The 11,912-nt window shown below is 46.6% G+C and overlaps 1 protein-coding gene across 1 annotated transcript in view; it reads right to left on the reverse strand.

Annotated features, from left to right (window-relative positions):
- Positions 1 to 11,912, reverse strand: part of THSD4 (thrombospondin type 1 domain containing 4) — a 566,919-nt gene that overhangs the window by 543,921 nt on the left and 11,086 nt on the right. The window contains 1 exon segment of the mRNA XM_007467843.1: positions 10,520 to 10,589. Coding sequence (XP_007467905.1) covers positions 10,520 to 10,589 — 70 coding nt within the window.

Below are 11,912 nucleotides of genomic sequence, written 5' to 3' on the forward strand. Positions count from 1 at the left end.
CACACACACACACACACACACACACACACACACAGACATATCCCCTCTTCACAGCGAATATACATTAGTACGTAAGTTTAATACCTGGAGATTAACAGAAATGACAATGGGGCACAGATGCAACACAGTAAAACAGGGATGGGGGGTAGGACTGGAGGGGGCAGAGGGACACTGGATATGATCACAGCAACCAAGGAGTGATTCCCTTGGTGCTCTGAGGTCATGAGACACTTGCCTCTTGTCACCAAGAAAACTGCATGGTGAATAAACCACCAACTCTGGAAGATAAGCCGTGGCACTACTGCGGAGCTTAGAATGGGGTGGGGCCCTCTCTGTCACAGTGTTAATACTCAAGCATGGCGGGCTCGGAGAGTGTTACGAAATATCAGCATTTTGACCTGGTGAGAGGGGCCTATTTGGGATGTGCCCCGTTTACCTAACACTGGGTGAAGGAGGTCCCCACTCAGGGTAACAGGGCCCCGGGATACCGTGGTCTTGACTTGCAGCAGCACTCCACACCACTGCTCCCAGCCAGCTCCACTCTGTCCACTGAGCACCCTCTCCGCAATGGACCTAAGCCAGAGTGAGCCAATCAAGAGGAGACGGGAGGAACCACGTGGTGGGATGGAAGGGGCAGGAGCTGGCAGAGGAGCAGGTGTGTCCCAGGCCGGGCCCTCCCCTAGGCATCATTGAGGCTGCTGTCGCTCAGGAGCACCTTCTCCCCAGGTCTGAAGGCCGGCATCCCAAGGTAGGGGCAGCTGGCACAGCGGAAAGCATCGCCCAGGTAACACTGTTGAAAGAAGAGACCATCATACAGGGGAGCCAAGTGTCAGCTCTCCCAGAGATACAGGCCAGAAGAAAGGGATCCCAAATTTCATGGTATGGCCACAGTGGCCTAAAGAGAATGACTGCGTACATTTGTAGGTCCAACTGGGATCCAAATACTAAGAGGCTTTAAGATCTCTGATTTCATGAAAGACAAAAGTCTAGAGAAGTCCCTTAGGTGAATACTTCTGTATTCTCAGCAGTTCAAATCACAGCCACACTCAGCAAATGGCTGAGTAGCATCAGGCCTAATGTGAAGCAGAAAGAAAGGGGCCAAAAATAAGAAATGACAAGTGCCTCCCCTACGGGCATGAGTGCGCTGCCCACTCTCAGGAGATAAGCCCTCTTCCCATTACTACCTAGAGACACGTTCTCACACGTTCACCTATTATTAAAATAATTGGGCAGTGAACTCTGTAGAGCTGGAGCTGGCCTGTGTTTAGTTTAGGCCTTTGTGAATACTGAGTAATCAACCAGATACTCACGTTTCCACAAGCCGACTTGGGCTGGGAGCTTATCTGGTCCCTCAACTTCTCTTTCTCCAGTTCTTCTGCGAGGCCACAGGTGCTGGGGGAAAGTTAGCAGGTGATGAGTGGGACCTGCCACCACCCAGGAACTCCAAATCCTTGACAGACCTTTTCCCTGGGAGTCTTCACAGATATGGAGCATTGACCTTTCCTGGCCTAGTCAGCTTTGGGCTCCACAATTCAATGATGTACTGTTTGGAGATTCACACACAGACAGTAAACTATCGAAAAAGCCAGCAAAGATTAGCACAAATTTGGGAGAATGGTAGCCTCTTGTAAGGAGAGGGAGGGAGATGCAGCTGAGGGAGCAGGCAGAGGCGACTTCTAAGGAACAAGTCATGTTCCTGGTACTTAAGCTGGGTGAGCAGTACATGGGTGTTCATTTTATTGTTCTTTAAAATGTACTTATTTAGCATACTCTTCTAACCGTCTGATACATTTTACAATAAAACATGTTTTAGTAATTGTGAAGCACAGCGATTCCTTGACAATCAGAAGCCGCTGGAAGCAGCCTGGCAGCCTCTTCTCACCCCAAGGCTTACCAGTTCTTGCAGGCCTTCCTCTTTTTCCCTTCCCCACAGGAGGCAGCCCGCAAGGAAGCTGGGTCTGGCTTCTTCATATCTTCTGGATCCAGCAGTTCATCTGAGTCAATGAGATCCTGGAGAATGTTCGAAGCCATTAATGACCCAGTCATGGTCTCTGCTAATGAACAGGTGAAGTGGCCACAGTCCACAGCAGCAGTTTGCCCATCTATGTAGAAGGCAGCCATCATCCTACCTGGGCTTGATCATCACGCCCAAGCTGACCACATAGTGAGTACACTACGTGCACAGAAGCTGTGTTAGGCTGTGAGGGGGCTGGGGACTCATTTATGATGTGCAGAGAATATGTGTGTGGAGGGCAGGGAGGGAGGGGGCAGGAAGAACAAAGAGAGAAGCGTTATATTTATGCGAATATATAAAGGGCTGTCGTGTGAGAAAAGGGAATGGAATATTTTCTATATAATTCCAGAGGAAAAGGCAGATAATGATATATACACTTGTGTGATTCTTCGATAAACGTGTAGACAGTTAATCTGTAAGCTCTGTGAGGGCACAAACCGTCGCCTAGTTTGCTTACCACTCTAACTTCAATAGTTGTAGGAATGAAGAACTTTATTACAGAAAGCATTGATCTGAGTTGGAAGAGCATTACTGTTAAGACAGTGAGCATTTGGTGACTTGCCCAGACGAAGGAGCCAAAAAATATTTTAGCTGACAAACTCTTTTCAGGTTTACGCATGCCCACAAGAGTCTTTAATATATCACATGAAGTGAGAACAAGAAAATCTGCGGGGGGAAAGATGCTGAAAAAGAAATTTAAAATGCCACTAATGAGGAGTTTCCTTCTGAGTCAAAAAATGCCAATGGCAGGCACAGCCACAAGGCTGGGCTTTAAATGCTTTCACACCTACAAACCCAGAGAGGCCACTCCAAACAACAACATTCCCACCCAAAGTGGGGCCTGAAAGAAAGCAATCAGGTGACCACAGTGCTGACTCACCACGCTCTCATCCTCCATATCATTGGCTGAGAGGGTCCAGAGCTTGGCAGCTGCAGGGTCCATAGCAGGCTTCCCTGAATCCAACCAATGAAAGAAAACAAGCTCCAGAAAAGCAGCTGGAAACAAACTCCAAGCACATGTAAGTGCTTTCTACTGAGGCTGTGCAGGGAACACACTGGACCTGGGTTCAAGGCCCAGCTCTATCACTTATAAAGGCATGAGAGGGACCCATCACTTTATGGCAATAAAAGCCATCATTTGTTAAGCTTTGTGCCAGATACTACATTAAACATTTTACATACATGATCTAATTTAGTCCTGCTCACCACCTTATGAGGAAAGTTCTTGTCATCCTAATTTTATAAATGAGGAAAGAGGTTTAGATACTTAGGCCAGTTACACCCAGCCACAAATACACAAGTACAGACAGAGTCTACCTAACGCTTTTAACTTCCACTCCATATTGCTTTCTCCTCCTTCTCTTAGTTCCCATCCCTAGAACATGGGGCTAATAGGATTCCCTATGCCCACTGCAGGAGATTTGAATATGAAACAAGAAACTGTACCAAAAAGCATTATAAATAGCAAAGCTCCGGTCTCATGTAGACCTGTTACAGACAAGAAAATGGGCTCAAGAGCTGATGGCGGTGGCGTAACAACAAATCAGTAGCAAATCACACCTCCTGATTCTCTCTCTGGGCCCGAAAGAGCTGAGGGTTCAGTGTGGGCCAGTCCACGAATGGGCCTTGGCGGGTAAGTGCACCCCCCAGAGATCACTGTCACACTGGATGCTCAGATCTCCCACAGGGCAGGCCATCTAAGCTGCTCCTACCCATTCTGGAACTGTGACTCCAAAGGTTAGGATGCTAAAGGATTTCTTGAAGATTTAGGCTGGACAGTCAAAACAGAGCAGTGTGAATACCTGTAAATTTTTGCATACCTCACAGCTAGGACAATTTTTCTCAACTCAGGCATTAAAAAATAGTGATAGGAAGGGTGAGAATGGTGAAAAAGGGTGGAGTGCAATCTTCTGAGAGGAGATATTTTTATAAGTGTCTTAAGATCCTCAAAGAAAAGCTGAATTCAGTGGCACAGAGAAAAGGACACATGGGAAGAGGAATAGCACACTCTTATCCGCCATGACCGTCACTGTGAGGTCTTCTGAGGGTAAATGTCATAATTCTGGGGTCTGGAAAGACTTCATTAACTAATGAAACTATGGGAGTCTGACCTCTAGTATCTGGAGACCTCAGTGTCCTCTGGTGCAGAAGAAGGGGCTGAACTAGGTAATATCTACGCATCATTTCAGTATTGGATCCGAATATGCCCAGAACAACAGTACATTAAGCATTCTTCCACTTGGAAATGAGGGAAATTAAGGAAGGGAATGATCCTCTAAAGATATCACCACCTCATTCAGATCTCTGGCTCAGTTTTTAATACGGCTTTTCAGGCCCACTCAGACAGAACAATATCCCTAGGCCAGTCTCACCGGAAGACTTCTTGGTAGTAGAAAGCTTAAGTTGACTAGAAGAACCCACTTCAAAATTGGGCTTTTTTCCTGTGATCTGCACAGAGAGCAGGCTGTCACTGTGGTAACCCAGGTGTTCTCGGACAGACTGAATCTCCTCGGGGCTCAAGAACTTGCGCTGCAGCTGAAATTCAAGATATCAGAGGATTAGGCCACGCTTTTTCTACCGTATGGTGGTGTACTATGTCCCCCTCACAGGTGTCAAACGCTCACGTCTGCAGTAAGCGCATGACAGCAGGAGATCGCAGACGTTGCCTCGTGCCACACGTTCGGTTTCTCACTGATCAGGACCCTGGAGTGTAACTTCTGTCTACGTGTTTATGTTGAGCCTGCCCCTTGGAGAGTTTTATCAAATATCTGTCTATTAGGTACAAGGCACTGTGCGAGGCATTGTGGAGATTGTAATGATTATGATTATCAAGATGAATCGGACATGCTGAAGAGGCTGTTGAATGGAATCGAAGCCTGTGGCGGGGGAGCATGCCCACAGTAAAGATGCTAGAAATGAAATACGCAGTAGAGAAAGAGAACCACGGGGGGAGGGAAATGCTTTCTATGTTCCTTGGGAAGAAGCAGCAGACAGGAAAGGTCGGGAAGAAGCTGGGGGTGCTACCTCTATGTCCGACAATTATGGAACCGCTACATAAACCACAGTCCATCTAGAGCACTGAACGCCGTTCCATAATTAGTAAGAAAGTGGGTCAATACACTAAGATGGATAATGTCAAAGACAGCTAAAGGTGGGGGAAAGAGCTAGTGACTGAACACTGTATACATACGACCTTATTTACATTAAAAAATGTGTATACACACACACAAAACACACTTGTAAATACATAAAAAGAAGTCCGAACAGCCACACCAAAAAATGTATTGGTGGCTCCCGCTGGGGAGGAAAGTGTAAGCAAGGCCTGAGATGTCACTTTATATTCTTCAGTCTTAACTGAATTTTTATGAACATCCCATATTTTGGAATAAAAGATGGAAGAACTTTAACTAAAGAGAAAAATAAGAAAGGGTAGGTGTGAAGAAACTGAGGCCCTAGGTCATGTACAGATCAATGGTATAACAGCTATTGTGGTATAACACTTCTCACACAAGAAAATTTCAGCATTGGAGAAGAATGGAGAACCATAAATACCTCTATTTAATGTTAATATTTCTAATGAATTGTCAGAAAAGGATTTCCCCCTCCAACCTATTCTAGCCTCCCACCCAAAAGCTGAGGAAAATACAGGCAACTGCCCTTCACTTAGGCCTAAGATTCGTGTCCACTAAGAGATGCCTCAGTGGTCACCACTAGTACTGAGACCAAAATATGTCCCAACCCACATGGGCCCAAGCTGAGTCTCTTCAGAGGAGATTGATTTCAGAGGTTTCGTCCTTCGAGGCATCTGGTTTCTCCCATGCAGAGCCCTTCTCAACTTGTTTCCTAGTTGAGTGACACTGATCACCTCACCTTCAGGGTTGTTATTTCTCCCAGATTCTCTCTGTATCGTCTGACAAAAGAGATACTGGGTTTAGTCACCCAAGGCTTAAATTCCCAGCAAAGAAGGTCGTCTACAAACATACCTCTTTTACTTCCACAAGACCAGAAAGAGTCAGGGCTGAACACAGCTTAGATGCCGTCTTCACTTTGCTATTGTTAACTGCTAAGAGGAAAACCCCAGTTAATAGCTTTATAGGCCAAAGCAGGAAAAATAATAAAGGCTCTCTCCTATTCAGGTCAGCAGGCATTAAAACAACAATAACCTATTCTGTTCAATATATATATATTTTAGTGATAATATTTTAATTGGACAACTCCTTTTGGTTGTTCAAAGTGCTCTTACTGATGCTCTTAAGTGTCATATAACCGTCTCGGTTCTTTGTGGCTGTCTGGAGGGGTGGGATAGGGAGGGTGGGAGGGAGGGAGACAAAGAGGGAAGAGATATGGGAACATATATATATGTATAACTGACTCACTCTGTTATAAAGCAGAAACTAACACACCATTGTAAAGCAATTATACCCCAATAAAGATGTAAAAAAAAATAAAATAAAATAAAATAAAATGCATATAATTATATTGAAGAACTGTCCTAAAATGCATGTTTTCCAAGTAAAGGAATCTATACATTATTTTGAAAAAATAATATATTTAACTTTCTACTGCAAAGTTTTTAATATTTTGACAAGGAGGAACCATACACCAAGATGTGAAACTTTTTGCTCAATTTTTAAATTCAACATTCTAAAGTCATTCATAAATCATTTTTAAAAATTTCTCAGAACAAATACTTTCTTTAAGAAATATGGAGGCTTACCAAGCACATTATGGTACAGCTTGGTAAAGAGAATAAACATCATTAAAAAAAAAAAAAGAAAAAGAAAGAAATATGGAGGCAATACCTTTTGGTGAACCTTTTGTTCAGGCTACATTTATATCATTCAGGCTAACTTGAAAAATTAAGAGAAAGAGCAAAGTAAATTGACCTTTTATAAAACATTTTCAGGTATGATGGTCTATTTGAATAACAGCAAAAAAAAAAAGAACACTGGTAGATTGATTCAACTATTAGGACTAACAACCCTGATTAACCCTGAACACTAATAAATAATACAACATAATAATGAAAATAGACAGTTGTCTTAGTCTGATCCAGCTGCTATAACAAAAATACTATAGACTGTGTGGTTTACGGAAAACTTAAATTTATTTTTCACAATTTTGGAGTCTGGGATGTCCAAGATTAAGGGGCCTGTGGATTTGGTGTCTGAGGAGAACCTGTTTCCTGGTTCATTGACAGCAATGTTCTCCCTGTGTCCTCACATAGCAGAGGAGGTTAGAGATCCCTCTGGGACCTTTTTTATAAGGGCATTTATCCCCTCCTGACCTAATCACCTCCCAAAGGCTCCACCTCCAAATATCATCACACTGGGGATTAAGTTTCAACAAATGAATTTGCGGGGACACATTTGGTCTATAGCATTCCATCCCTGGGCCCCCATAATTCACACCCTTCTTGCAAGCAGAATACATTCATTCCATCCCAATAATCCTGAAAGTCTTAACTGGTTCCAGCATCATTATTAAACTCTAGGCCCAGAGTCTCATCTAAATGTCATCTAAATCAGATATAGGTGAGACTCAAGGTATGATTCATCCTGAAGCAAACTGCTCTCCAGCTGTGAATATGTGACATCAAACACGTTATGTGCTTCCAAAATACAATGGTAAGACAGGCACAGGAGAGACATTCCCATTCCAAATGGGAGAACGAGGAAAGAAGAAAGTCCAAATCCCACCCGGGGAAATTCCATAAAGGCTTAAGAATAATCCTCTTTGGCTCTGTGCTCTGCCTTCCAGGCCCACTGGGCCCATGGTCCTACCTGCACGGGTTGGGGCCCCAAAGCTCCAGGCTGCCCTGCCCCCACTGTGGTTCTCCAAGGTTGGGGTCCTGGGACCTGGGCTCAAGCCTTGTCCTTTGAAATCTGGGTGGAGGCAGTCATGCCCCCAAGGCTCTGCTGGGCACAGCCCACACCCTTCCCCGGGCCACTGGAGCAGCTCCTGGCGCAGCTGAGGAGCTCGCAGTGAGTGTGGGGAGTGGAAGCCGCCAAGAGAGGTGATGCGGAGATGAGCCAGGTCTGGAAGGCACTGCAGCCCCCTCTGCATTCTTCCACTGTCCTGGACAATAGCTCCTGGCGTCTGTCAGGATAACTGACTAATTGCCTTATCAAACGGTCTCTCGACCACACCCGTAGTATCCTTTCCCGGACAGGCTTTCTCAATCTTTTCAATACGGATCTGCTGAAGATTTTCCAAACTCTTTAAGTTCTGTGTTCTGCTTCCTTTCCAGTTAACAGTTCCATCTTTAAGTCATTTTTCTCTTCTCACTTTTTACTATGAGCAGTCAAGAGAAACCAGGCCACTCCTTCAACACTTTGCTTCGATTGCTTTGGCTAAATATCTAATTTCATCACTTGCAAGATCTACCTGCCACAAAACACCAGAACAGGAACGAGCCAAGTTCTTTGCCACTTTATAACAAGCACAGCCTCTCCTCCAGTTTCCAATAACGTGTTCCTCATTTCCATCTGAGACCCCATCAGAATGGCCTTTAACCTCCATATTTCTACCAATATTTTATTCGGGATTACTTAGGTATTCTCTGGGAAGATTGAGCTCCCCTCTTTTCTTTCTCAGCTCTCACCCGAATCGCCTTTAAAAGTCCATTCATGGCAACGTAGGCTTTTTCTAGCATGCACTTCAAAACTCCTCCAGCCTCTACCCATTACCCAATTCCAATGCCACTGCCACGTTTTAGGTATTTGTTATAGCGGCACCACCACTTCTCAGTGCCGATTTTTGTCTTAGTCCGTTTGAGCTGCTGAAACAGAATATCATAGACTGAGTGGCTTATAAAGAACAGAAATTGATTTCTCACAGTTCTGAAGTCTAGATGTCCGAGGTCAGAGTGCCAGCACAGTGCCGACCTCCGGGGTGCAGACTTCTCCTTGTATCCTCGCATGGTGGGGCAGCAAGCTCTCCCATAACGCTAACAAGGGCACTAATCCCATTCATGAGGACCCCACTCCATCACCTAATCACCTCCCAAAGGTCCCACCTCCAAATACCATCACATAGGGGTTTAGGTTTCAACACACCAACCTGGGGGGCAGGGAGGACACAAACATTCAATCTATCATAGTTGCCCACTCTGACTCTTGAAATCATGAATGGGGATGATGCAGTAGAGTAAAAGGGGTGTAAACTGCCAAGTGACTCCAACAAAATGATGCTTAGATCTTGGCCAGGTTTTCCATTCATTCAGTCAGTCTTTCAGCAAGTATTTTATTGAGCACCTACAACAGGCCAGGCTGTATTCCAGGAGGTGGAAACTGGGGAGTGAACAAGACAGGTAAGATCCCACCTTCATGGAGCTGACACCCTAATGGGGGACACGACACAATACAGGTTCTCGTCTGGCCCAGAAAGACAAAGTCAGAACATAATCCACAGACCTAAGATAAATCAGACTAATCAGACAAGAACATCAAGAACTTCTCCCAAGAAGGTGCATATCTAGGCAAACCTGTACACATACTCTTTTCTTGCGCCCCTTCTCTCCTGGACTTCACCTATGAAAAGCCCCTCTAGGAAAGGTTCCAACCAACTCAGTCACAGTTAGATACAAATGACTGACCTATCAGTCCTCTCAGAAGTATCTGCATTTCATTACCTGTAGACATAAGGAGTTCCTAGGTAGGAGAAAAGGATTTTAGGGGCCCTCCCAAAGTCATATCATGCATCTGTTTCTCAGGAAATATTAATCACACAACTGCTCTGTTGCAGGACAGCATTGGGCTTGTTTAGGCAACAGTGAATAATTCCTTTACTATGAAACACACAGAGCCTGAAGGGAAGCATGCTTGCTACTGTCCGTTTGCCCCTCCAGATGCTCTGTCCACCTTTCTCCACCCAGCCCTGTTGCCCAGGAGGCTGGCCTTTGAGCACTGCATTAAGGGATTCTTCTGTCTTCTGTCCTTTGGTTGGATTCAGGTTTAGGGAGTCACCAGCAGGTGATGGAGGGGAGGAGGTAAAAGAGGGCCGGGTCCTTATTTCCCTGCTCCCCCGCTGCCTGGCCGCTGGCTGCAGTGTCCTTCTAACCGGAGATCATGGATGGCTCCCTCCGAGGGCTGCTCTTACATGGCTACAGCCTCAGCTTTAGCTGCAGCTCTGTCTCTAACCATCCACACGCATCCCCCTGAGGTGCCCCTAGCGGGGGTAAAGGCTCCGTGCCGAAGCTCCTCCACCCCTAGGGGAGGTAGAGTCTGCTCACTCATCTCTCCTTAACCGCCCCACTCTAATGGACACGGGCTACAAAGCCAGCACTGCTTTCGGATCAGAGACTGACTCTGGGCACCAGCTTCATTTTGAAGATCAAGAACTTCGGAAGGATAGGAAGACTGGTGAACATCCTGTGAATGGTGCTTCCTCTGAGAATCAGCGGTGACTCAACCTCCAAACAGAACAAAGCTCAAGGTGGTGATGACTGGTTCAACCCCAGGCCCTCGGGCAGAGAAGGAAAGCCTCTGAACGGCCATGGCTTACCTTTCTGTGTTCAGTGGAGGGCTGTGGGCAGACGAGCTGGAATCCAAGCAGCAGGAGGGAACCCAGGGCACTGAGAAAGAAAAATAGCAACAGGCAGGGCTGTGAGTATGTTCCAGGCAGCTGCATCCAGAAGAGGGCACATCTCCGTCTCATCACTGGAAGGGAGAGCACAGTCCAACCCAGGCCCTGGATGTGACCCAGTGAAGATGCAAAGGGCCCCGCAGGAGAGGAGACAGCTGCGGGCGGGGCTGTGGCATGAGGCGGACCTGGGATCAAACCCCACTTTACCGCTTAACGGCAAGGTTTCCAAGTCGGGACATTTAACCTCTTTGAGCCTCAGTCTCCTGCCTTGTAAGATGGGGATACCACAGAAGCTGGCTGGAGCTCTGGGGAGGCCTGTATCAGATAACACACTGTGCCCTGGCACAGAGTAAGTGCTCGTGCATGCTTGGTCCTCGTGGAGGTGGTAAGGTCAGGCCAGAAGCGGGGCAGCTTCTCCCAGGGAAGTTCCTCTCCCGCCTTCCAGGCTTTCCTCGGAACCATTCCTCTGCCCGTCCTTGGGCTTTTAGTGTCAGATATGTTCTCCATGGGTGGGATTAGCTGTGTTAAGCCCCACTGTCACCAGCCCTGATTAAGGCTTGTCATCAAATAAAGAGAAGGTGTAGAAATAGGAGCCAGCTGGCCCCGAGACAGCAGGGTATGCTGGGAGAGCGTGAAGCTTTGGATTCAAACACATCGAGGCCTGAATCCCAACTCCGCCATTCCCATCTGTCTCAACCACTGCGCCACCAGGGAAGCCCTTGAATCCTTCTTTTAAGGGTTTAACCCTGAGGGCAGTTAGGTAACCCAGTGCTTCTCAACCTTTTTGAGGCCTCTAACATAACCGAGAGATGAGAAACCTGCCCTTGTCCAAAGGAAAACTCACTGTGTAGAGGCGGGCATGAGGAATACCTGTCTGAATCTGGGGGGTAAGGCCTGTGGAGCTAGAAAAGCTCCCACCATCTCTGAGAACCCTAAATTCCACCCTAACCCTCACTGTGCCTGAAAATGAGACCAGTCCTAGCAGACCACACAGAATGGATGTGGCCGGACTGGTTAGAGACCGTGTGGTGGGACAAGAAGCAGGGGGAAGGGATATGTACCAAGGTGTTCCATGCATCCTTTTTGTTGCTGTCTTAGAGTTGCACTGAAGTCCCAAAGCTAAGAACCAACGGGATGACATACACACACGTTCCAAAGAGAAGGGCCGCACCGTGTACTCACGACCAGAAACGGAGGTGCCTCCTTCTGCCCCCACCCATCCTGTCCCGCAGCCCCTCACCCTAAACCTTCAGGCTGAGCAAGGAGTGGGGTGTGGGCTGGTGAATGGGAGAAGTTTGCTAGGGATGCAGGA

This window comes from Lipotes vexillifer, unplaced genomic scaffold, assembly GCF_000442215.2.
Source record: "Lipotes vexillifer unplaced genomic scaffold, Lipotes_vexillifer_v1.1 scaffold792, whole genome shotgun sequence".
NCBI lineage: Eukaryota > Metazoa > Chordata > Mammalia > Artiodactyla > Lipotidae > Lipotes > Lipotes vexillifer.